The sequence below is a fragment of the Rousettus aegyptiacus genome, unplaced genomic scaffold (genome assembly GCF_014176215.1).
Source record: "Rousettus aegyptiacus isolate mRouAeg1 unplaced genomic scaffold, mRouAeg1.p scaffold_m13_p_2, whole genome shotgun sequence".
Classification (NCBI taxonomy): Eukaryota; Metazoa; Chordata; class Mammalia; order Chiroptera; family Pteropodidae; genus Rousettus; species Rousettus aegyptiacus.
This window is the reverse complement of record NW_023416295.1, coordinates 4,295,916-4,322,537: the sequence shown is the minus strand read 5'-3', so window position 1 is coordinate 4,322,537 and position 26,622 is coordinate 4,295,916. Positions and strand designations below refer to the sequence as shown.

Genomic DNA, 26,622 nt, shown 5'->3' with positions numbered 1-26,622 from the left:
CTCGGTAGTTGTCCTCCTGGGTTCCCTCTGGAGTTGGAAAACATGGCCGTTTGTGCTGCGAGGCCGATCCCGTGACACAGGTGCCATCACACCTGGCCGGTGGCTGCGAGCTGGCATGTGCTGCCCCGCACTGCCCAGGAGGCTCACGGAGGGGGTATCCTGTGGTGGGTTTTGGGGTGGGGGTGCTCACGGCATCCCCAAGATGCCCCAGCTTGCTGTGCTGATTAGGTGGGGGTCCTGCTACAGGGCCAGGTGTGTGTGGGGGGTGTAGGGTGGAGGGCTTTCTTCAGCATTCTCCAGGAGTAACACTGCACCCCAGGTCCTGCTGTGTCCCCAGTAAGGACCAGGCTAGTGGAGGGGCCAGACGGCTCGGGGGCTCTGCCCTTGCTTTCCGATGCATTTGGTGATGGCAGGCTTCTGTGTCTGGTTTCATCTCATGTTATCGTAAGTGGTCACAGATGTTCAAGTGCTTTGTGCAGATACTTTGAATAAAAAGTTTCTTAAAGTGCAAAGCTGTATGGGATTAGGTAATTAAATAAAAACTTCTCTGAACCAATAATATTCTTGTCCTTGAACACAACTTTGAGACGTTCTGCGTTCGTTCCATGACGAGCCTGCGTGTAGAAGGGACGTTTCTGTTCGGTGGGGCGAGACGTACCCAAGCGGATTCTGGGAGCCGGGCCCTTGCTTCATGGGTCTTGCTCGTTCGTTTTGACGGTGTTAGTGCCCCACGTGGTTCTGTGTGTCTGACGATCAGATAGTTCCCGGAGCATTTAACTTTGGAGTGGTTGCTGAGGCTCCCCTGACTCATTAGGTGTCCAGTCCCCGGGCCACCACGTGAGGGGAAACCGCGCCGGGAGAAGCCTTGCCCCATCCTTGGCTTTCATTGAACCGAGGTGAGGGGACTGTAGTGCCCCCCTCCATCCTCTGGACAGGACTTCTGTTTTGTGGTGGACTGGTCAGATTTGCAGGATGAGATGAGTTTTCGTGACTTCGGCCGTGACACTTCACTCACTGTGGGCAGACGCATGGGCCGACTTGTGGATAGGGGTGAGGGCTGAGTGGGGCGCAGGCCTGGAGCCACGCTGAACCCCACAGCAACCTCCGTCAACAGTTTTGGCAGCAGGATCCTGAGAAATGGCAGGAGGCCAGAGAGCACGGGGACAGGGCCAAGAATAGCTGAAAAATACCAAACGCTGGAACTGGAGAACGCACTGCCCCAGCCGCCTGCGTGCTCCCCCGGCCTTCGCGTCCCCTTCTGCTGCTCCCCAGGGCATAGTCCGCGCACCTCGGGCCGCTGGCACCTTCCGCTGAGGCATTGCGTTCGTCCTCCCCCGGCAGCAGGCTTGGGCTGCGCATGGGTCAGGGGCTGGGGAGGGTGTGAGACATATCTGTTAGGCGTCGTCCCGCCGGACTGCGGCGCAGCAGACGTCAGTGTGTGGTTTGGGGAGACAAGCGCAGGGGCGCTGCGGGCACACATGCTCATGAGCCCGTTCCTGTGGTTTCAGACCGTCATCAAAGAGGGGGTGCTGAGCAAACAGAACAGCTCATTCCAGCGATCCAAAAGGAGGTACTTCAAGCTTCGCGGCCGAACGCTGTACTATGCGAAGACGGCAAAGGTGAGGTGCAGGGCCGGAACCGTCGGGGCGGGCGGGCGGGCGGGGGGAGTGGGGGAACTACAACGGGGGCGTGGGGGGGGGGCGGGCACATCCGGGGAACTGCAGGGGGAGGTTGGGTGTGGGGTCCTTCTCCGGGCGAACCTGCGCCCTGAGTGCTTGTTTCCAGCGAGTCCCCTAATCTCCCAGGGTGCCGGTGTTACAGGCATGTCTTATTTCTTATAAACATGGGTTTTCTTTTCTTTTTCTTTAATGTCATACGTCACCAGTGGGGGAGGAGAAAATGCCATAGAAATAACCATGCGATAGCTGGAGGTCTTTCTTTCAGAAAGATTGGGGGTCACAGGCTTGCAAGGCTAAAATGTCTTTTTAAAAAACTTTATTGAGGTATAATTGGCATTCAGAATGTTTAATGTATGTAACTGGGTGAGTTCGGAGATCAGTCCTGGGCTCTTGGCGTGTGACCAGCAGTGCTCCATCCCCGGGCTTTCTAGCCGTGGTCCTTTCCGTGTGCCCACCTTGCCTGCAGGACTAGACTCACGCGGCAGATGCCAGCAGAGGAACCCGTGGAAGCCGCTGAGCTACCCCGCGTTCCAGTGGGTATGATGTTGCACAGTGCAAACTAGTGTTTGCGAAGCTGGGTTTTGGCATTCCAGCACCAGTATTTTTGTATCAGTATTGCTGTCAATACTGATCTTTGGGTACTAAAAAAAATCTGGAATCTGAATTGTTTGCATTCTGAGATATCTCTCTAGAGAGTGCATCAAAATTGGAAATTGAACAGAGCAACTTTTAAAGAAACAACTCTAAATGTTTCTCATTTAAAAACAAACAAACACCCTTATAGTTGTTTTAGTTGTATGTGGGTGAGGGGTTGGAGGGGGAAGTTAGTTAAAAGGCTGAGTCACTTTTCTAAGTTTTAGTATTTCCTCCAGGGATTCCGGGTGGAGTCCTGTTGGAGGGGCCAGTAAGGTAAACAGGAGGCGAGGACTGTGATGGGAGTATTCAGGGGAGAGAGGAGAGGAAAATGGTGGGGGGGTGGGGGTGGGCGGCGGGGTTCCCTGCCTAATCCCAGCCCTCCCGGAGCCAGACTGTCTCTCTCCAGGACTAGATTCCTTCCACTTTGCTCCCTTGTTTTCTTTACCAGCCAGTTTCTTCTATTTAGGTCGGTCTCTTTTCCCCTAGTATCTTTTATTTGAGCAGGGACCCTTCCCCAAATGTGTGCTATCTCGGGAAATTAAAGCCAGTGGACAGAGGATTCTGAGAATGGACCCCTGTTCTCTCAGGTGGATCCCGTCTGGAGACGGGTTTCACAAGGAAAAGTGAAATGCCGGTCTTCCAGAAAATAAATACAAAAATCGCAGTGCTGTTATTATTTTCTCCACTAATTCGATGACACTGAACTCCCTGAGTTCAAAAAAGGTCACGGAGCCATACGTGTGGCTCTGCGCTCTTTGTTAGAAGCAGAGAGCATTCATTTAGTCAGCAAGTCTCCAGCGTCAGGGCAGTGGGTGTCTGGGGGGGGCTTGACTGGGGTCCGGGAGAGTGGGCGGCTGCCCTGGGCCCAGGCTTAGGAACGCAGCTGCCTCGGGGTGCCTTAGCCCCACGCTGACCGCGGTATCTGTGTCTCTGCAGTCGATCATATTTGATGAGGTGGACCTGACAGATGCCAGTGTGGCTGAATCCAGCACGAAAAATGTCAACAACAGTTTTACGGTAAGATTCTGGACGCATACCTTTCTTGGTTCTTCACCACATCTGGTTTTCCTTTTTAATTTGAACATACGTGTGAGCAGTTCAGACTTTTCCATCCTTTCTCTCTGATGGGAACGATCCCTCGTAAATTTTGAATTTAATACTGAAAATAATACTGTGGTTGGAGAATAACTGAGACTTTGGCATGTGTAAGCACAAAAGAACAGAGAGGATCCAAATGAATTTTTTTAATGTGTGTAGTTTACATTTCTCAAATGATTTTGCACAGTGGTTTGTTTTTTATAATTATTGGAAATTTGGAAAATATAGAAAAGTATGTGGAAGCAATTTAAAAACAGCCATAATTCAGCTGCCTCATAACATAGAATGTTGATATTTTGATGTCTTTCTTTTCTTTTTTACTTTTAAACCGATTCCCTTCCCAATTTATTAAAGTTACAGTGTACTTCCTGCAAAAGTTCTAAATGCATAAAATCACATGACCTTAACAAACAGAGGTAGCCAGTCGCTCATTCTAGGTATTTACTTCTAAATATCTATGTCTTCACCCACATATAGCAGGAGATCATAGTGATCCAGTGATCCTTTTGTGTTTACACTTTTTTTTTCTCTTGACGATGTATGGTGATCATTTGCCCGTGTTGATTGATCTGAATGTTCATCATATTTCCTAATAGCTACATAGCATTTCTTGTACGACTTTATAGTTTTGGCTTTAGGGGCTGACTTTCGAACCCGCCTGTATAAGATATGACTCTTATATCAGGAATGGAGTATTTACAAATATTCTTTCTTTATATTAAGCTATCTCATCTGGAAATAAAGCATGCTTCCTAAGTTTTTCATTTCTTTTAGAACAGTCAAGGTGGGTAATTTTCTTCATGTTTAGGGCCTGATATTTTGAGTCAGTGTTAGTTTCAGATACTTTCAGGTTTTATTTCTTTAGTTTTGGATTGATTGTTGAAATTACTGATACGAATGGGATTTTCCTTTCTCTCTTTAAGTTTCTACTTATTTTGTTTTGATGTAGTTAACTGTTCTTGGCTTTGCTTCATGAAACTGAATTAGTCATTTTCGTTTTCTTCTTCATTTTACTTAGAATGTTTTTTACTTTTTCTTCATGAATTTTATTCACTTAGTGTCTGGGAGAGACTCCTAAACCATGTAAATGGTTATTCTTTTGATGTGTGGTTTTTAGGGTTTTTAATAGGAATAGATGTCGAATTCCATTGGAGTGTTTTGAGCATTAATTTAGATGACAAGTTTGGTTTTAGGTATTTGTCCATTTAATACATTTTTCTTGGCAGTTTTGAATTTTACAACCAAATTTTGGATTTAGAGTTCTCCCACCCATGTGTGTGCTTCTTTGGGGCAGGAGGTAGCCTTTGTTGTGTTTCGATCTCAAAGTTACACTAGCCCCGTGAAATTCATTTAATAATTTTCCACAATTCTATGTGTTCTGGAACATTTATGTAGCTTTAGAGTCGATTGTTTCTTGGGAGTTTGAGGGAACTTACTTTAAATTATGTCATAAAGCCTTCTCAGGGAGGTAAGGCTGTGAAAAAGCATAAAAGATTTATACTTGCTTTTTGATCATTCGAGCTTTTCGCTTCTTTAGTCCATTTTTGTAATGTACTTTCCCACTATTTTACACCTTCAAATTTAATAGCTCCTATTTATTTATATTTAAGCATCTATGTCTCTGGTCAGATTTCCTTTTGCATTTCTAATTTTATTTGTTTTTCTTGTCAGATTTCTTAAACTCTAATTTTTTTTTTTTAAGATAACCAGTTCTTAGATTATTGATCAGTTCCATTTATTTGGTACCTAATTCAGTTTCTGCTTTATGTTTGTCTTTTTTCCGCATTCATAACTTTTTAATAAGTTTTTTGATTGGCTTATTTCTGTTTTCATATATCTCATATTTTATATATATATATATAAAAAGTGAAAACATGAGAGACTCTGAGTGCCCTTTTTTTCATATGACAGAGTTGTTTTTTCTCCCAGTAGAAAAATATTTTTAAAGACAAATTACTTTTTGGTTATTCGTTGTCAAAGAAAAATTTGAAGTATATAAATATGAATAGGAAATTTAAAACCATTCATATTTCTATTACCCAGATATACCTAGTAATATATTTTGGTTTAGGTCATTCCTACCAAATACATTTTTAAAAATACAGTTTTTAATCCTCTTTCTTCACTTAACAATGACCTTTTTCTCTTCTTGTCTATTAGTGTTATATAGTATTCTGTCATACAGATGTATAAGTTTATTCAGTCCCTATATTGAACATTCCATTTTTTCTCATAAATCTTGTGATGTACAATTGAACACATCCTTTTGTGCATTTCTGATTATTTCACTTGAATAAATTCTTGGAAATGGAATTCCATTTGCAGTAGAAAATATAAACTTTTAAAAGGCTTTTGAAAAATAAATGAGGTATTAATACCCGTTACAACGTGGATGAGCCTTGAAAACATGCTGAGTGAAAGAAGCCAGGCAGAAGGCCACACACTTTACGATTGCATTTGTATAGTATGCCACAGTAGGCAAATCTGCAGAGACCAAGAGTAGCTCAGTGTTTGTGAGGCCTGAGGGGGAAGGAGTGCCAGCGAAAGGCTACAGGTTTTTTTTTTTGGGAGGGGGGTGACAAAATGTTCTAAAATTAGATGCCGGTGAATAAACTAAAACCACTGAATTGTCTACTTTAAAAGGGTGAGTTATATGGGAATTGTGTATAATAAAAATGTCATGGAAAAACAGCACGGCACTATGTATGCTTTCAGTGCCATACCGGTTACTGTGGAGTTTGGTAGCCCGGTCTGAGAATGAACGCTGGTTTATGTATTGCCTCCCTGGTAATTATGTGCAGAGTGCCAGGTCCTGGGCCTCCAGGTGCAGAGCCTGTTCTGCGTGGGAGGGCCCTGGCACGCCATTCCAGCCCGGCGGTCATGGGCGATGCCCAGCCTCAGGGCAGAGGCACTGATTCTGTCACACTCATCTTCTAGTTTGTTGGTGCTTTAAAACTGCCTTCCATTTGAGGATACGCTGGAAGGACAAGGGAAAGATTCATATTGAGGTTCCCCAGAAATGTTCCCAGATGCAGAAGTCATCCCATGAGTAATCCACGACGTATGAATCCCTGGTGTGTGGAATATGGGGACAAATGGGAAGGATTTGGTCCCCAGTTTTCCCGGTCGTACTTCCATAGAGAGTCAGTACGTTCCAGGCACTGGGGCTGTAGGTGAGATAAGTATTTTCTTTGCCTAGAATTCATCCTTAATGATCTGTGCCATTTCTAACCCCCTGCAGTGTTTACTGTCTGAACTCTGAACCTGCCACTTACCTTACAGTGAACCGCAGGGATCTGTGTGCAGAGTCAATCCGCTGTGTCCTCTGGGAGGCGGCACAGGTGCTCAGGGCGTGCGTGAGATGAATGAGTGAGTGAATGAATGAATGAATTTGCCCAGCAGGCACTTCACTTCCTGCATTATCTCGTTTGGTTTTCCAGCTATTCCAGTAGCGATGTCCAGACTCCATAGTGTCTCCTAAAACCGCGTGCCTGGTTCAGCGAGCCAGTCCGTGAAAGCTGCTGCCGCGCGTCAGCCGGCGGATGGGAGCCTTCTGTAGCTGGAGAAGCAGAGTGAACTCACTCCACATTAGAAAAGACTCCACTTTTGTTCCCCCCCCAAATGGCCAGAGACCTGTACCATAAAGGAGTAAGGACAGGAGGACAAGGGACTCCTGAGGGAGATGGGCGGAGTCATTTTGGGGAGAGGAGAGCTTTTCGGACAGGCTCAGTGACTGGAGAGGGGTCCGCTTGTCTTCCGGTTCTTCAGAACCAAATGCAGCTGGGCGGGCCGGGGACACCGCCTTCAGAGTCCTGAGGGGCGGAGTGGCGGCAGGCACTGTCCCCATTCTCACCTTCCAGTGGGGCCGTCCCCTTCAAGGCCAGAACACAGCGGCCTGAAGAGAAAAAGTGTGCTGCCCGCTTCGTGTCCCAGCCTCTGTGTTACCGTGAAATTGTATGTTTTTGATGATTAAACATGTTAGTGCTAATCTACGAGAACCCAGACTTGGCGTTTATCGTTGCCATGTTGCCCGTAGAACATCAACGAGACTACATGAAAGTGCTTTTTTCTGTCTTTTTCTAAACACCATGTGTCAACATTTTAGACACTTTGCCACTTTGAAATTTACAAACGGTAATTTGTTTTACTGTGTTTCTTCCATTATCAAAGTGAGGTCAGGCATTTCTCGCAGTCCATTGCCATTTGTATTTCTTCGTGAATTGATTTTTTCATGTGCTTTCAGATAGTCAACACTGTATTTGTCGGCTTCAAAGTTCTCTCTTTCTCTCCACTCCGTCCATGACTGTAATAGTTTTAGTGGTTTGTCTTTTTTTTTTCTTTTAAACTAGATTACATAACAGTGGGCCGAAGTTACCAAGTAAAGATGCTTCTCCTTTTTCTTTTGCATTTCTTTTCTTTCCACTATCTAATGTGTTCTAAAATTATTTTCAGCCTTATCATCACAAAATTTACAGATTTGTGCTGAAGGTATATTTTTACTACCAGACTTTTCAAAAGGGTTTGTTAAAGTAGCATTTCTTTTTTACTGAAACTTTATATATTTTAAATAAATTTTTAAATTGAAATAAGACTTCCATACCAACAAGTGCATAAATATAAATCCAGATCTTCATGTGTAACTACTGCTCAGATCAAGTGATGACACCTCCAGGTCCCAGGAAGCTCCCCTCATGGTCTCTCCCGGTCACCGCTTACCCCGCCACCCCCCAAAATGTAACCACTGTCCTGACTTCAGTTCTGTGGATGAGTGTTAGGTATTTCCTGTAAATGGACTCATATGTATCTTCTTTTGTGTCTGTTTCTGTTTGATGTGTTTCCTAATTTCATGGCACTTGGGGATTTTTTTCTGGCTGCATCGTTACTGAGTTCCACCTTACTTATACTGTGACCAGAGAATATGCTCCATGATTTCAGCCCTTGAGAATTATTGAGACTTTATGAATCATAACGGTTTTTATAAAGGTTCCATGAGCATTTGAGCAGAACTTGGATTAGGTCGTTCTCGAATGCAGTTGACTAGGACAGAAGTTTAGTCATTTTTCTCAAATCTTCTATAACCTACAATTTGTTTTTCTGCTTGTCCTATTAGTTATTGAGATTTATTAAAATTTATGATTTGTGGGCTTACTGTTTTTTGTTTTCATTTTGCTAATTTTTGCTTTTTATATTTGGAGAGTTGTTATTAAGTCCATACAGATTTAGAATTATTTTATATTCTTACTAGATTGACCCTTTTATTATGAAATAACCTTTGGTATCTTAATTTTTTTTCTCTCTTTAAAGTTACTGTAGCTACAGTAGCTTTGTTTTGGCTAGTTATTGTATTATAAGTAATGGTAAATTTCCATCTTTTTACTTTAACCTCTATATTCAATGTGTGACTCTTGTAAGCAGCATATAGTTGTGTAGTTTAAAATTGTCCTGTTTAATTGGATTATGTCTTCGACTGGATTATATTTAACCTATATTTGGTTTGATACTCTTGTACTTAGGTATAAATTTAACATGTTATTACTTGTTTTCTTTTTGTCTCACATTTTATATTTTTTCACACCTTCTTAAATGGATTGTGATTATTTCATTTTTACTTCTCTTTTAGTTTATTTCATAGAGAATATTTTACAGATTACAGAATACCCCCGTAACTTAAATTCTAATGTAGATTAGTACTTTTAATGTGTCCCAGACAATGTAAGGGTCTTAAAGCATTTAAACTGTCTATATTCTTCATTGCTATTGAAATTATAGTTGAAGTTAATTACAATTAATTTGTGTTACTTTAAATTAAACTCTGTGCTCACCTCTTGCCTTTTTGCTGACTTGTATATTTTATATTTTACATATATTTGAAATTTGTAGGACATTATTAGTAATTTAGATTTATAATGGATATATGTACTTTCTTTTCCTATTCATTTCTTTCTGTATTTCTCAGATCCATTTGGGGTAATATTTTTGTCTGAAAAACTTCCTCCAATATTTCTGTAGTACAGATTTCTGTTTTTGTTTGAAAATACTTTTATTTCATCTTTCGAAGGCTTTTTTGCTTGTTACACAATTTTAGCTCGGCAATTAATTTTTATTTTCCAGTAACCTGAAAATGCCGCTCCATCGTACCAGAGCTTCCACGATTTCTATTAAAAGTAACTTACCACTCTTACTGTTGCTCCTGGGATGGCAGTAGGTCCCCGCCACTACTTTGAAGGTTTCTTTTTCTTTTTCTTTTTTGGGATTGAGCTGTTTTACTCTGATTTTTCCAGGTATGGTTCTTTGTATTTATCTTGCTTAGCGTTTCTAGCTCTTGTGAAATTTGTGGATTTAAGTGCATCCCTTCTGTTGTCAGTTTTGGAAAAGTCTTGGTTATCATCCCTAAGTATTGCTTCTATCCATTAATCTTTTTCTCTTATTCTAGGACTGGTTTGTTAGATCTTTTCACAGTCTTCCATATGTTTCTTATACTCTTTAAAAAATATTTTCTACTTTTTTTACTCTGGTTGTTTTATTATTACTATCTTTTTTCTGATGTTCTTCAGGTCTTTCCTGTCTGTTGTTAAATCTGCTGAGATTTAAATGTCCATTATTATATCTTTCATCTTAGAATCTCTGCTTTTAAAAAGTTTCTAGTTCCTTGCCAAAGTCCCCATATTAAATGTATTTATTTTGAAATCTGTGTCTGAAAACAGTATATCTGATTCCTCTCTGCGTCTTTTTCTATTGTCTGGTTTATCTCTTGGCTTTTTTCCCTGTAGTCTCTCCTCCTGGTCCTCCTGTTAATTTTGTTGACAGACGTTGTTGGAAGAATTGTCAAGATGAAGTTAGGCTCAGGGTGATGTTGGCTTCCCTCAGAGAGGATTTACTTTATGTCTGGCAGGTAGGCGAGGCAGCAGCAAAGTCTGTGATACACCTGAATGAATGTGCGTCACTCTTCTGATTGGCTGGTGTATTTGAACTTGCTCTGTTTCTGTGAGAGACTGCTTAAGCACTCTGAGCTGAAATGTGAGGTGTTTATTCTCTGTTTGGCTCTGAATTTTTTTTTTCTCCTTCCACCAGTCCTATGGTATTGCCAAAAGCTCTGGTCAGCCTCTTTGGCTTCCACTTTTGAATCAGCAGTTGTCAGCGATTTACTTTTTTCTGTATCTAGTCAGTCTCACAGTATTGTCAGTGTCTGACATTCAGATCACTCATGAAACGTGAGAGACATTAGATACCGTTTACCTAACAGATAGTGTATTTGCCACAGGGAATGAAGTCTGATCTTTATTACAACTTAAGAAATTTGTTGCTCAGGTTTTTTTATGAATCTTTAAAAAATCTGCTTGATAATGAGGAGTTAATTTCTTTCATGACAATTATCTTCGTCATTTGAGTCTCGTGTTTCTAACAGTTTTCACCATCCCCATTTTTGATGCTCTTTTAAGCGCTTAAATGTTAATGCCCTCATTAATGAATAATCATTTATTAATAAAATAACATCTTTTCTACACAGAATAGTCTTTGCCACTAACTGTACCGTCCGCTGTTAATATTGCTGCACGTTTTTCCCTTTGTTCAGAATTTAATCGACATGCTTTTCCTTCCTCTTCTACCCTCGCGTTTATCTACGGTTTTTCCTTGTTAGTTCATAGTTAATCCTTCTAAGTAGTATGTTAGTAGAATTTTGTTTTATATCAGCCTGGAACACTTTGCTTGTGGTAGTGAACGTTAGGCACCTGCCTGTCAGGATTTCGTCTGTCTAACCCCTGTGTTGTGTGGCCGCCTACATTGTGCTTTCTTGATTCAGCGCTTCCTTGGTACCTCTTTTCTGTCTTGCATTTTGTGAGCAATGTACGTACTGTTCGCGTTTATATTTGTTAATGGTTTGAATTGAAATTGCCCTTTTTTAGCCACTTATGGTTCATACGTTTTCTTACGCCATACCTGCTGATAGCCAGCCCAAATGGCGAGGCCCTTTTCTCGGTCAGGCTTGTACCGGACGGCGTTTAGCCACATAGCATGTGCTACTCTGTGCTTTCTCTCACCAGCGATTCAGTTGTTCCCAGCAAATCAATGAAAACAAAAGGACCCGAGAGCAAGGAAGAAAAATAATCCAAACTGTTCTGCTTTGCACAGATGAGTCAGTTATGGTATTTGTCCGCAGGTAGCTCCTGCCGCACACAGCTCTCCACGTGGTGCTGCGGGGGAGGCGTCTGGAGCCGGTCTCGATGCCGCTGCCATTTGCGAAGATGCGTGTACCTTTCTGCCCTAAGCCTCGTGGGATTCCCTTTCGTCACGTGTGACACTGGGTTTTGCTTCCTCGTTCGTCTGGTGCATAGTGAACTTGCTCTCCTCGGGCCCTCGTTTTAGCTTTCCAGCTTTGAAAAAGGTTTTATTTTTTCCCTCTTCTTTTCCCTATAATTCTGATTCCTGTGCTTTGTCTTGTACTTTGTGTACTTTGCTTGTTTATTCATTTATTCAGCATGTATCTGTTGAGTGCCTCCCTTGGGCCCAGCACCATGCCCAGCGTGAAAGTTTCCGTGGAGAGAGGCTGTTCCTCGCCAAGCGTGTGTTCTAGTGGGGGCTCAGTGAAGCCCACAGAGAGCTGTAATCACAGGCTGAGCCAGGCGACTGGAAGGAAGGCTGCGTGGGGCCTAGCGTATCGGGAGCTCCCCACCCCCACTGCTCTGTGTCCGTGTTCGTGCATGTGTGGCTTGTGTCTGTAGGTGCTTCGGAATGGGGCGGTGAAGGGACCAGCATGCACAAGGCCCTGGGATGGGGGCGTGGCACGAGGCGAGAGGTGAAAGAAGGGCCGTGTGGCGGGCTGAGGCCAAGCGGAGACCACAGGCGGCCACGGAAGGGGCTCGGGACTTAGCCTGTAATGCCATCGACTAGTTCCATTTGGTGACATTCCAGATTTGCAGTGTTGGGACATTGCACCCCGGGTGCATTGTGGAGGGCGACCTGGAGGAGGATGGGGAGGGCGTGAGGGATGTGGTAGGAGAAGGTGGCTTCTCGTTCCGAGCAGGGCGGGGCTGACGCTGGGCAGGCAGGTGGCGCCCTCAGCCCAGCCTCGGGTGAGGCGGGCGACGGCGTCAGGGGCTTCTGCCCAGAGCAGCAGACTGCTTAAAGGAATGACAGAGAGCAGGGGACCAGGGGCCCTAGGACTGTGGGCAAAGGTTTCTTTATCTTCCATGTCTGTCATGTTCTTCTGCATTGTTATGTTGGTTTTCTCTATTTGTTAAAGTTTTAATTTCGTTTTATTGCATGTACTTGTGATTTTTACCCCTATTCCAGCATGGTTTTCTTGTCCTTTTCACTTTATTTTTTTCTGGCTTATTCTTGTTTGATGGGGAAAGAATTTTTAAAATGCTTTGTGTTGAATGTAGTCATATCCCTCCCTGCCTCAGGGAAGGATTTTCCTTTGAGCGCCTCCGTTTTCTCTTGGGTTTCTGAATGTTTTCATTTTCTTTGGATTCTACCCTACCCGCAATCCGTTCATCTGATTTTAGTCATAGTCTTCAAGTCCTGGGCCAGCTGCTTTCACAGCCTTCCCTCAGCCTGTGGCCACCGAGAGCGGCAGAGCGGGGCCGGAATGGCAGGTCCTTAGTGTTCAGGGCTTTGATTCGCTTACTCCTCCAAGTCAGTGTTTTCATCGTCTTTAACCCATGTCCTGTTTTAATAAAGACTTGACGAAATGCCATCACCTCCTCCATTGTTACTGCAGATTGTGAAATGGAGCAGAAACAGAAGCAATGGGGCCCGGCCCGGCCTGGGCGTTGCTCTCTGCGTCTGTTATGATGCTGTGGTACATGGTGCATGAGAGCAAGGGTTTTCGTCTGTTTTGTTCACTGCTTTCCCCAAGTGCCAGCACACAGTAGGTGCTCATAACCCTTTGTCAAAGAGTGACTTGGTCACCACTGGCCCCTGGATGGCTTGGGCCCTCTGCCACTCACTGATTTCACACGGCGGGATGCGCGTGGGCCAGGCCTTCCTTGACGCAGTGTGTGGTACGTGGGGGAGGCGAGTCATGAGCTGTCGCAGGAACAGCGGGCTCTGAAGGAAATAGCTGCGGGCCGCGGGGGTCGGGGGGCCTTCCCACAGCTGAGGCGGCACCGCAGCCAGCAATGCCACACACCTGGAATGGAAGCGGTGTCTGTCGGAGGGGCAGGGTTGGAGTGGGGAGCACTCTCCAGGCCGCGGGGAGTTCGTATTGAGAAGCCATTGCGATTTTTAAAGCAGGGGTGGAGGCGTAACAGCGGGTTTTTGTTACGCGTCTGGCCGCTGCCGGGGACTAGATCCGCAGGGAAGAAGCTGCCAGAATGCGTGTGAGGAGGTGCCAGGTGCCTTCGCTGTGGCCAGGTGAGAGATGGGGAAGGCTGAGCGAGCCACAGCAGAGGGAGAGGCTGGATGCAGGTCAGGGCGTCACAGGCGGTTGAACGCACTTCTCCGCCTTGCCAGCTCTTCTTTCTTGTGCCTGACTCAGGAGTTCACGGACCGTGTTTTGTGAGGAAAACGGTGGTCCTGCGCAGTGGGTGGGAGGTGCTTCCAGAAAGCAGCTCTTCACAGGGCACTCCGGCGGGTCGTGCAGGGCGGGGCTCAGGCGGCTCCGTACGCGCCCCCTTCACCAGGAGCCTGTCGCTGGCCCCTGCCGGTTTTAGGTGCCTCAGAGGGTGACATCGTGATGGCCAGTGTCGGAGGCTCTGTCCCTTTTGAGGGAGATAGAATCAGCCGGGTTCAGTTTCGTGAAGATCAGGGTGACACAGGCGCTCCTGATGGACAGCGGGAAGCAAGCCCAGGGCCAGTGCAGGCAAGTGTGGGCTGCGCCCTGGCCCGTGTCCTGGCCTCCGTCCCTCAGAAGGCAAGGAGCCCAGAGCACCTGGGAATTGCGAGGCAGTCACACCCATGTTGCCTGGCGGCGGACGGTGACTCTTGGTGGAAGTTTCACTCCCTGGAGCCCTTCCCCCAAGGCAAAGTGACCTGGGCACCTGCTGCCACTTCCGGTGCCTCGAGTCCTGGAGTGAGCAGGACCGAGGAGCGTGCCAGGGCTGCGTGTTTCTGGATTCTGCTGAGCGCCTTGGGGAGCGGCCGGCTCCCGTGCTGTGTGTGTGTTTCCAGCGAGTCGACAGCTTGAAAACTTTCTTCTTCACCTCTAGAGAATATAGGAATAATTTAATAAATATGGCTTTCTGCTGGCAGCCTACTTGCTGAAATCAAGCAGAAGCCAATTGGGAAAAAAATGCATGTTTTAGAAGGGCTCGTTGTTTCCTTAACAATCCTGGGTTGTGGCAAACCCTCTACTGGGCGCCTGAGGGTGGCCGGAGGTGGAAAACACGGTCCCTGCACTCAGGGACTTCTCACAGCCTGTCGGGCGTGGAAAGAAATAATCGCAGTGCCCTGTGACAAGGATGGTGGAAGAAGGTACAGAACACTGGGAGAGCGGTGAGAGAAGCATCTCGGTTGGCCCGGGTGGTGGAAGCTTCTAGAAGGGCACGTGGGAGCTGGACCTGGGGGACAAGTCTCCTGCAGCGAGAACAGCATGTGAAGTGTGTCAGCCACGGTCAGAGACTAGCATCCAGGCTACTCGTTTGTGTGACAGCGCAACAGAGAGTGCCACCCAGGTACCGGAGCCCAAAGTGTTTAACTCATAATGGTTTTAGAGGAAATTTAAAATAGAAAAGAAAAAGGCCCTGCAGTAGCTCAGCAGCTGCTTCCTTCATGTTCCTGTCAGGTTTTTTTCGTAGGCAGACATTAACTTTTACATGTGTTATGCACACATCAGTGTATCTGTGAGTTAATATTTTGGCCTTCTTATTTCATCGTAAGCGTTTCCACATGATGAGTCTTTTGTGATCACTTTTATCGTTGCCTATGATGTGCTGTGCAGATAGATGTGTCATAAATTACCATTTAGACTTTATTTACTCATTCCTGAAGTATCTGGGACTGAGCATGTTTTTCGATTTCCCTGCGGAAGCTGTTGCTGGGGTGAGCATATTGGGTCACAGGAGGGACACTGGGAAGGTGAGCGTGGTCTCCCCTGCCGGCAGCTCCCACGCCGAGCCCCCTTGCCCAGGAGAGGGTGCAGTTTTCCCGAGAGGGCAGCCTGGGCTCCCCTCGCATCCCTTTGCACCTCTGTCACCTGCCCTGCGGTTGAGAAGATGAAACTTCTTTCTCCGTTTGCTTCAGGTTTGGTCCTGGTTTATGGCCTCATTTTTGGGCATGCGTATTTCTGTGTTCCAGCTTCTGCTGACATTATTTATATAGATCTTAATTGGATCTTTAATGTGTCCTAAACCCTCAGAGTCTCTGGCGAGCATGTCACTGGTAGTAAAGGCGTGGAGGGGACTGGGCTCGGTTCGATGACGAGGAATTGGACAGGTCCAGGGACCCTGGCGTAAGTGACTGAGCCGGTGGAGGAAGAAACGTGAGTTGAAGGTTGGCCAGAACATCTGCTGTCCCCGGGTGACGTGGCCTGGAGGAGGGCAGTGCAGCAGTCGGAACACGCCGGGGTGCAGGGCAAGGGTGTTGGGGCGGAGGGAGCCTGGGCCGAGGGCAGAAAGCCAGGAGCGAATGCTTGCTGGCGTCACATCAGAACAAGATGCAGTGAAGGACAGGCCCTGGGTGTATTTTTAAATTTCAAAAATATGGATTGGCCAAATAAATGAAGACTGAAAATAAAGTATGAACTGGGCGACGATTACATCTGGGACTTGCATGTTGGAAGAGCTGCTTCTGCATGACGCTGTGTTCAACGCTGTATCCACAGAAGGGAGTTTATGTTCGGTTCTCAGTATCTCACGCTTTGAAATTCTATCATGAAGGCGCGTCTGTTAGAAATAAGGTTGACCGCTCTGTTAGTTTCCTGGGGCTGCCGTGACAAATCGCCACGTGGCTCAGACCAACAGAGAGTCCTCCTCATACTCCCGGAGGTCAGAAGGCTGAACTCCAGGTGTCGGCGGGGCCGCGCCCCCGGCCCCGTGGGGAGGCCCTCCTCTTTGTCCCCTCCAGAGTCCGGAGGCTCCGGGCTTCCCTCGACTTGTGGTTGTGTCACTGCAGTCTCTGCTTCCATATTCACACGGCCGCCTCCTGTGTCTTCTCTTCTGTCGCTCGTCATTGACACACGTCATTGATTTAGGGCTCACCTAGATAATCTAGGGTGATTTCATCTCAAGGTATGTACTTACATCTGCAAAGAGCCCATTTTCCACATAAGCTCATATGCACAGGCTCTGGGAATTACAGCGTGAGCGTGTCTTCTTGGAGGTCATCATGCAGCCCACCACCTCTGCTTGTAGGGAAAATGCTAGAATAACAATGACATGAACACTTAGTAAAATTTTGCTCATCCATACAGAAGACGACAGTCCTTGGTCAGTACGCCAGTTCCACAGGATCCTCTGGGTCCTTCGGAGATTTGGTTCTCTTGGTCCAAGTTGGCTGCCTGAGTGCCAGTCACCCCCATATCTCCTGGGAGATAGGGAAGAGGGAGGAGAGAAAAAAGTGTGTTGCCTGGCAGGGGTTTTTAGGTTCATAGAATCCTCTCCACTTTCCAAAGGGGCTGTAGATAATGACTATTTTATTAAAATTGGTTTCCATTGCAATTCGAAGTATTTCATTTTCTACATTTAGAGACATTCTAGGAAGGGGTGTAGAGACCTCACAAGACTGCCCAAAGGGGTCCATGGCACAAAAAAGGTGTGTGTGTGTGTGTGTGTGTGTGTGTGTGTACACACGTATACATTTCAGTGTTAATTGAATGCAAGTTACAATCCCGTGTAGGATATACGTATTTGGAGGGCCGCTTCTGCAAAATACCATACTGAGATCTTGCCCGACTTCCGCACAGTGTGATGTGACACTTCTGCTTGGTCACATGGCTCTTGGGATAGTTGGGATAGGGGTCCAGCCAGCACCATCCTAATGCTTGCCCTCAAATGCCATGTCAGAATAACTGCACCATAGAGAGGAGTGATTTTTCGTGTCCGTTTTTATAATTTTCCCCAAGTAATGTTGAAATATGATATCTAGAAGTTTCATAAGGCGTATTATAAAAATGGCCTTCTTTGTCAGCTAGCTGTGTGACTTAGGGCAAGATACTTCATCTTTGCGGGACTCTGTTTCCTCATCTGTGAAATGGGGATAATGCTGAATCCATCTCATAGGTCACTGGGTTGTCAGAAAGTGCTCTCTCAATGTTTCCTGGTTTATATCTCCACCACCACTCATCACTGCCAGTGGGGAAGTAATAGGGTTCAGCTTGCTAACACCTAGCAGTTATTCTGATTTACAGGGATTCCAAAGGATTTCGGATGAGGTCAGTTTCTAGACAGTGTTAACAACAGCAGTTGCAGAGTGCATATCCCAGAGAGTTTTTATCCTGGAGAGATAATTAGGCAATAACTGCTGAACACAGGAAGAATGAAAGGTGAAGAAAACCAAATGTGATTAAAAATATAAAATGCCTTTGCATTTAATCACATTTGGTTTTCCTTTTCGTTTTATTTTTTTCCATGTATATCAGTTACAGCTTGATATTTCTAAATAAAAGGAAGCCCTATAGTGGCTTAAGTAATATTTCTAGTTGTTTTAAATCTTGTCTACTTGGCACTCGTGTCTGTTAATCGAACGACAGTCCTTAGTAGGCCTGCGTAGCGTGAGGCCAGGGCTTGAGTTTCTCAGCTGTTCCCTGCAGATGTCAGCCTGTGGGGTGGGCAGGGCTGCTCCTTTGGTGAGGAACCGTGACCTTTATCCAGATTTCAACATCAGTCTTCCTTCTCAGCTTGTTTGGAGCTCAGATATTTCCTGGACAAAACCTCTACGCCAGTCACTTTGGCGCAGAGAGAGGAAAAGCTATATATATAACTGGCAAATTTCCTTGCATGGAAAAACTGTCCCCACTTTCTGTGATTGCTGGCCTGGATCTGGCTTGGGGAGAGTCATACCCATGGGTCAGGCTGCCCTGCAGTCGTCCTGTGCTGGAAGTCCTGCCATGTGGAAGCCCCGTCAGGATGACACCTGCCATCTGGGCTCTCTGCCACGGGCGAGCCCACCAGTGCCTGCTCACACGCTGGGCTCTAGGAGAACCCGACCTGAGGTCCTTCCTGGCCATGCCCGCTGTCAGCCACGGGGCCGTTCTTAACACCTGGGGCTTTGCGCCCCCGTTGGCACGGTGTGGGCAGCACTGCCTCGCCCGTGGTGGCAGGGCAAGCACCTGGCTCTTAGCCGCTTAGTGCATTAAATGCTGCGATTGTTAACAGGCCCTGGACAGTGGAGCAGGACCGGAAGGGCAGCTGCAGCAGGAAGTTAATCCAGTGAATTCCATGCGTTACAATCCACTCTGTTCTCAGTTTCAAGAACAGGCATTGGGCCAAATTAGTGGCTGTGTGTTTGCTAAGCCTGGGGTTTTGCCCAAGGCAGCAGCACCTGCTTCTGTGGCACAGGTGGTCCAAAGAGCCAGGGACCCCACGTGAGCACGTGGGTCGGGTCTACAGTTTTTCCAGGCAGGCGGAGAGAGGACACTTGTCTGTTGCTGGCAGCCTGGCTGGCGAGTGGTGGAGCCAGTTGTGTCTGTGAAGTATATTTAGAATTGGGGGTGGGAGCAGACGCTGGTACTTGTCTTGCTGTGTGTCATTACTGAGTAGGGAAATTTGTGAAGTCTAAGCTGTTTTCACGGTGCTGTGTGTGTGTGTGTGTGTTTTAATTGTTCACGCTTCCAGTGGTCTTTTTCCCAGATGACAGAGGAAACAAAAACAAAAATGGACAGTCGAAAGACTATAGTCTGACTAAAGAACTTTTGTAAAGAGTTCTTTGAAAAAAAGAGTGGAGAAGGCGCCTGGATTGGGTTGAGGTTTTTCTTTGGGTGTCTAGGAAATGAGCAGTTAAGTACCCAGGGTTCTTTGGTGAATGCACCAGGGATGTGACTGAGCCACGTCCTGCCTGTCTGGTGTTTCCCTTGAAAGTTGAGGAAAATGGTGTCATTCGGTAAGATAAGGGTGTCATTCTGTTCCAGAATGACCTAGTACTCCGGAGTGCGATCTTTTTATTTCCTTAAAACAAATCAAATTAAGATGCTATCCTGAGCTGTGGTGGGGAGGCCCTGCTGTTTGTGACTCAGCTGTCCCCCGCCCCCACCCCCAGCTGAAGCACCTGGTTTGAAATGTAAACTCAAGGATGAAGCATGTGACCCCTCCCCCCAGCCTTTTTTCTTTTTCTTTTTTTCCTACTGGGGGAGGACTGTGGGGGCTGCTGGACCAGTTCCCTGCAGGATGTTTAGCTAAACCTCAAGACCTCAGCCCAGCGTGCCCAGATCGGGCGGGCGTGCCCCGCGTGGGGGTGCTGTCCATTCCTGCTGGGGCGCGCTAGCGGAGCTGGGGAGCGGGTTAGTGTCGGGGTGCCGCCCTCTCTGCAGCCTTCACTGGCTGCAGTGGTCTGCAGAGGGCGGATCAGAGTAATTAGACATTTGGAAATAGGAGTGAGGGTGGTCCCTGTCTGTCCCATGCAAGGGTTGGAGGGACACTGGCTTTGGGGCAGGAGACTTGACAGTTGCCCTGCCGCTGACGCCGAAAACCAGGACCACATCCTCGTCTGGGAAGCAGGGCCCCAGGCATAGCTGATCCTTGAGGCTGTTGCCAGCTCTGGCTCTGTCTCATGAGGAATGAACTTTATGGTTTGTTTTATGCAAGATGTCTCTGATCACAGCACGGGGTGGCGCGGGCGGGCGTTTGTTGTTCCCAGAGCCATAGCGCTGCCAGTGCATGCACCCTGCTGGAGGTGAGCTGGCACTGGGAATGGTGTGGAGCACCCCCTTTGACTTGCACGAGTTTCCTGGAGATAAGTTACAGGGTCACCCTAGACGTACAGAGGAAAGTTCACCCTGTCCTTTAAAGAATATTCCAGCGCACCAAGATATGCGAACATCAGAAATATTTTTATAACTTAACTGAGGCATAATTGCTCTACAGTGAACTGCACTATTTAAAGTGTACAGCTTGATAAGTTAACACACACATACCCACCCACACACACCTACCTGCTGAAACTGTCACCGCAGTCAGGACAGCGGACATTTCTGTCACGTGAAAGTTTGCTGGCCATCTGTCCTCTCTCTACACCTGTCCCAGGCAAACATGGGTCTGTTTTCTGTCTTTGCAGATTAGTTTGCATTTTTTAGAATTCTGCGTAAATTGAATAATGGTAATATGTCTTTTCTCTCTCTCTCTTTTTTTAATATCTAGCTTCTTTGGCTCAGCATAATGATTTTGAAATTTTCCATGTCAGGTGTATCAGTAATATATTCCCTTTCCGCAATTTGTTGATCCATTTACCTGTTGGTAGGTATTTGAGCTGCTTCTAGTTTTAAGCTGTTTCAAATAACGCTGCCATGAGCACTCACATACAAGCCTTTGTGTGGATGGATGTTTTCATTTCCCGTGGGTAGGACTGCCTAGTAGCAGAGTCAGTTGCTGGGTCACATAAGTGGGCATACGCTTAACTTTTTAAGAAACTGCTTGACGTTTTCCGAAGTGCTGGGGACTTGGCATTTCCACCAGCAGTGTGTAAGGTCCAGGGGCTCCACACCCTCACCAGCACTTGGTGTCCAGGGCACCGACAGTTCACACACCCTGTGTGACTTTTTATTTTCCGTGCCCTCATAGATATGTAGTGGTAGCTCATAGTGGTTTTAATTTCCATTTCCCTAATGACAAATGACATCAGCATTTTTTCATGTACTTATTTGCCATTTGTCTGTCTTCTTCTGTTAAGTATGTGGTAGAATCATTTGTCCATTTTTGTATTGAATTGTTTGTCTTTAAATTGTTGAATTGTAAGAGTTCTTTACATATTCTAGATATAAGTCCCCTGTGGTACAGTCGGCGGCTTGCCTTTTCATTTATTTTTTTCTTAAATGGCATCTTTAGAAGAACAGGGTCTTTCTTTTTGGTGAAACTGAAATTATCAATGTTTTTCTTTACGGTTCATGCTTCTTGTGTTCTATCTAAGAAACTTTTTTCTACCTCAGCTTCTTCTGGAAGTTTCGTAGTTTTAAATTTTGCAGTTAGCATTATTATTGATGTACAGTTAATTTTTGAGTGTAATGTGAGGTATGAATTCATATTCATTTTTTTTCATATGGATGTTCAGTTTTTCCAATCTTTCAGTGATTGAAAGATTCTGGCCTCTGTTGAAGAGACTTTGCTTTCTCCTTTGAATTACCTTGCCACCTTTGTCACAAGTTAGTTAGCTATATATTTGTGAGTCTACTTCCAGACTTTCTTCTGTCTGTCTACACTGACCCTAATACCACACTCTCTTAATTACTGTAACGTAACAGTAAGCATTGAGATCAGACAGGGCAAGTCCTCTTAACTTCTTTCATAAACTCGTTTTGATTATTCTAAGTCTTCGACATTTTCATAGGAATTTTAAAATTAACTTGTTTTCTACAAAAAAAAAAAAAAGGGCCTCGTAGAATCTTGATTGGAATTGCATTGAATCCATAAATCAATTTGTAGAGAATTGAAATCTTAATAACATTGAGTTTTCTCATGAACATGATTCGTCTCAGTATATATTTAGCTCTTTTGAAATTTCTCTCAGCACAGTTTTGTAGTCTTCAATGTAGATATCATTAATGTTGTTTGTTAGATTCATTCCTATGTAGTTTTTTTTCCTGTTAAATGAAATTTTAAAAAGTTATTTTCCAGGTGTTTACTACAAACATAAACATATAATGGATTTTTTGACCTTAGAAAATAACTTACTAGTTCTAGTAATTGTTTTGTAGATTCCCCAGAAATTTTTACATAAATAGTCATAGCATTTGCAAGTAGGGACGGCCTTACTTCTTTCTGAACCAAATGTCTTACTTTTCTTGCCTCTTTGCAAAAGCTTGGACTGCCTGTACCTTGGATAGAAGTCGTCAAAGCAGTAATCCATTTGTTTCTTTCCGTCTTAACAGGAAGCAATTCAGCTTTTCAATTCATCTTTTCGTAGGTACTCTTTATCAGTTGGAGGATTTTCTCGTTTGCTGAGAATTTTTATTATGAATGTGTGTTGAATCTTTGTCAGATACTTTTTGCGTGTATCGAAGTGATCATATGGTTTTTCTCCTTTATTTTGTTATGAGGGCAAATGAAAGGGATTGCCTTTCAAACGTTAGACCCACCTTGCATTCCTGAGACAGCCCCTATTTCCTCATGATGTATTATTCTTTTATTTATTGTTGGATTCTGTTTGCTGTTATTTTGTTAAGGAATTTTGCATCTATATCCATGAAAGATAGCAATTTTTAATTTTTTTTTCTTTTGTCTTTGTCACATTTTGGTACTTAGGTTAAACTGGCTTCATTAAACATGTAAGCTAGCATCACAAAATAAGGAGGGTTATGGTTCCTTCCTCTATTTTCTGATAAAGTTCGGTGTTATTTCTTAAAATTTTGCTCAAATTTACCGGTGAAACTATGAGTGTAGAGTTTTTCGGGGGAAGGTTTTTGATAATACCTTTGAAATTTTTTGATAATGAATTAAAATTTTTAATGAAATAAGGTCTTCAGATTTTTTGTTTCTTATGTGTGCCTTGACATTTTATGTACCAGTTTCTATTTGTTGGAGGGAGAGGGGTCAGCGTCATGAGAGAAGGGGTGTCCTGGGGCTCGTTGACGGTCCCTTCACCCTAACACCCCAGAGCTGCGCCTGGCACAGAGTAGGCATTCTGTGAATATGTGTTGGCTTAACTGGTTTGTTGTTGCTGTATCTCTATCTCTTGCCATCCATTGGGGAGCTTTTTTGTCTTCTCTATCCAAATGGGACTGTCATAGCTGTGCCATGACAAAGGGAGGCGGCTCCTCAGTCAGGCTAGCTGGCCTTGGCCGACCCACTCGCCATGGCCTCCCACCGTGGCTGTTCAGGTGTCTGGTGATTTGTCCACCGCCCTTGGAGTCAGGGCTTGCCAAGGGTAAAACAAAATGCACAATCTGTTCTGTTTTAGTTCTTTAAAATAGTAGCTCCTGTGCTTGGAATGACTTCATTTTTTTTTTCAAATATACTTGAAGTACCAGTGGAATACAGGAATTCCCTGGTCAGAGGACAGGGATAAGGTGAGGCTTGGAGTGGGTGTTTATAGATGAAAAGGGTTATTCTGAAAGGCAGTGACCTTGAGTGTGGCCCACTAGCCTGAGTAGGAATGTGCTCAGAGACCCCCTTTCCTGGGTCACTTGACAGTGACAGCCCCTGACTGAGTACATGAGTCACGCGGGGAGTTAGAGGACTGGCTGGTGCGGACTGGACATCTCTGAGAGGACGTCCCACTGTGGCTCTGTACCCTGTTCAGGTCGCCAGCATCTGGGGGAGGTCTAGTGCAGCCCCCCTCCATGTCGCATCCTAGCGGTTGGGTCTTTGTGCACCCGCAGCAGCTGCAGAGGCTGGGTGGGGGATCCCGGGCCCCCTCGTCACAGTTGGGAGCTGAGGACCACAGCTGTGCTCCTCACGGTCCAGGCTCCTTCCTGGGTTGAGATTTGAACGACACGGCCTCCCACGCTGTCTGCATGCGCTGGCACTCAGTGGCCCCCCACACTGCATGTGTCCTCGGGCAGGCACTCCATCCTTCGAAGAGGAGCTCCAGGGACCACTGTGTGCCCTAGGCGTAAGGAGTTGGCCAGGCCTCACCTCTGCCTCCTACAAGCAGTGTGGCCTTGGGGAGTCCCCTGTCGTCCTCTCTGGGCGCCCATTCCTCAGTGTGTGAAACAGGTAGAACAAATGGTCGTCCAGTTACGGGCACATGCGAGTCGGTGACCTCACTGTCTGGCTAAACCTGAGTAAGACCATGTGACAGCTGTGATCTGGAGAGAAAGGGCTCAGATCCAGACGTCCTTGTCTCCTCTTGTAGTTTTGCTTCATAGCTGTCGACTCTGACAGCCCTCACGATGTGGTGTGTTTTTTAATGTGACAGTAACGTGTCTTGAGACACTCTTCCTTAGACTTGGTCCTGGGGAGAGGAGATGTCTGCCCTTTCCTCTTGCACGGTGGCTCACCTGGGAGGGTCGAGGCCATCTCACCACCAGGGTCCCCGTCTGAGGGAACAGTAAGGGGCTGCAAGGTCCCACACCTCGGGTTCTGCTTCTGCTGGCCTGGTTCTTCTCTGGGAGCAAACCTTGAGAGCACCCTCGCCCAGGCAGCAGTGTGGCCTCAGCGTGAGTGGAGCGTGATCCCAATTTGGCTCCCAGGCCGAATCACAGTGAAGTTGGGAAACGTGGGGACCCTACCCCACAGGGTAGACTATGCTGAAATATTCCCTGTGAAACAGGGGGATGTTAAGGGGAGTTATGTGAAGTATATATGATTGTAGTACGTAGGATTGCTTTTCACTTTTGTGAGGTTTTTCAGTATTGATTGCGTAGTGAGGTAAGTAAGTATACATACCCAGTTTTCAGAGGTGACCCTTCAAATCCGTGAGTATTTGTTGAGCATGTCCTACCTGCCAGGCAGTTAGGGATCCCGTGGGAACGGAGTGGAGCCCCCCTCCCCTTGGTGGAGCCGGACGCAGGGCCAAGGCGCAGACCCCCTTGGTGCTCCGCGGAGGTGTGCGCGGCCGGCGCCTCGTGTCAGGCCAGCAGCCTCCGGAGACGGCCCGACAGTGCTGGCTTGGTGAGCTCTGGGGTCTCAGGCCGGCCGTAGCAGCCGGGACAGCATGTGAGGAAGCCGTGCGCCAGCAGCGCTTCATTGAAGAGCACGCGGCGGGCCGTGGAGCCGGCGGCGCTGGCCTGGGTCCACAGGCCTGGCTCGTGGCATCGTCATTTCAGCTTTACTGGTCGCAGTCGCCCTCGGCGTTGCTGCCCGTTTGAGGCGAGAGTTTTCGGTTCTTATCTAAGTAAGTAGGTTGTTTACCTGGAGGGTAAAGAAGACTCAGTTTCTGTGCCTCCATTCTCTTCTGTGTGAGATGAGGGTGGTGTCTCAGTTAAGATGAAGTTTGAAGTATTTAACAGAAAACCCAGGTGACAGTGGCTTAAAAATGGTAGAGGTTTGTTTCTCCTGGGAAAGGCCTGGGGCCAGCAGCGTTGGCTCAGGCTGCCCTCCCCGGGCTCCCTCGCGGGGGTAGGTGGCTGCTGCGGGGGCCATGGGGAGGAGGTGGGCCAGGTGGGGCCGGCCGCGCTGCTCCATCCTCTCAGAATGCTCCAGGGAACCCTCGGGGACGTGCCGGCTGCAGGGGTGCAGGGAGGTGCGCTGGCAGCTGGGCCTCACCGGGGACCATCCGGAGCGCAGGGTCGGTTCAGAAGGAAGAAGGGGGCATGCCCGTCGTGTAGGCAGCTAGTAGTATTTTGTCCCAGATGTTGATTTCGTAGGGGGAAAAAGGGTACATTTTAAAGACACATTTCATTATAGAAAGTTTAGAAAATACAGAACACTAGAGGAAAAGAAAAAAATCCCTCAGTCCTACCACCTGCAAGGTGAACTTGGACTTTTCCAGGCCGAGTGTCCTGTCCTTTAAATCAAGCTCCCTCCCTTCTTTGTTCCTGTAATATAAATGCGCCCTTTCATAAGTTCTTTGTAAACCTGTTTCCCCTTGGACGTCTCGTCTGTTTTCCGGCTGCACAGCGTGCCGCCTGGTAGCTGGTCTGTGGTTTCCTCGACCACTGACGTGTTGGGCACGCTGGCAGCCTTGAGAGCAGCTCACCAGTAAAGGCAGGCCCGGGACTGGCCCGAGGCAGGGCGCCGCCGGCTCAGCAGACGCAGGTGTTCTTCCGCCGGGCTCCTTTGCTCTGCGGTGTCTTCCCGCCGCGTCAGCTTGACCTTCAGTGGTCAGGAAAGCACATAGCTGACCTTGGGCTGCAGAGGTTGCGTATGGACCCCTCCCTGCCCCTCTATCGTATGGAGACTCGTTAGCTCTAAGGGACTCGGGCGTGTGCAGGTTTGCCCTAAGCTCTGCCCGAGAAAAACCGCTAAGCTAGGACCGCATGGTGGAGGCCAGGTTTAAGGGTGCCCTGCTCTCTCCATGCCATGTCCCTTCAGGACCCACTGCCAGGGTCCTTTGAGTTAGAGTGCGTGATCACTGGGACAGAAGTAACCCTAGGTGTTGGAGCTAGTGGCTCGGAGCCCAGTAGCCAAAGGCAGATGCAGCGAGTCTTCCTGCTGCAGTGTGTTTCTCTAACAAAAAGCACACTGGCCCGGTGACACTAGATCACTAGGTCACCAGCTGGGGACCAGGCTGCCTGGGGGGG

General features: G+C 46.7%; 1 protein-coding gene across 8 annotated transcripts in view; it reads left to right on the top strand.

The window, feature by feature from the left end:
* The window catches only part of DGKD (diacylglycerol kinase delta), a 91,683-nt gene that overhangs the window by 22,780 nt on the left and 42,281 nt on the right, over positions 1–26,622 (top strand). For 5 of the 8 annotated variants that reach the window (XM_036236357.1, XM_036236355.1, XM_036236358.1 and 2 more), the window contains exons 2-3: positions 1,509–1,619; positions 3,252–3,332. In XM_036236357.1, the coding sequence (XP_036092250.1) occupies positions 1,509–1,619; positions 3,252–3,332 (192 nt within the window). Of the gene's footprint in view, positions 1–1,508; positions 1,620–2,145; positions 2,213–2,551; positions 2,589–3,251; positions 3,333–26,622 lie in introns of those variants that run through there. The other 3 variants (XM_036236353.1, XM_036236352.1, XM_036236354.1) reach the window with 2 other exon arrangements.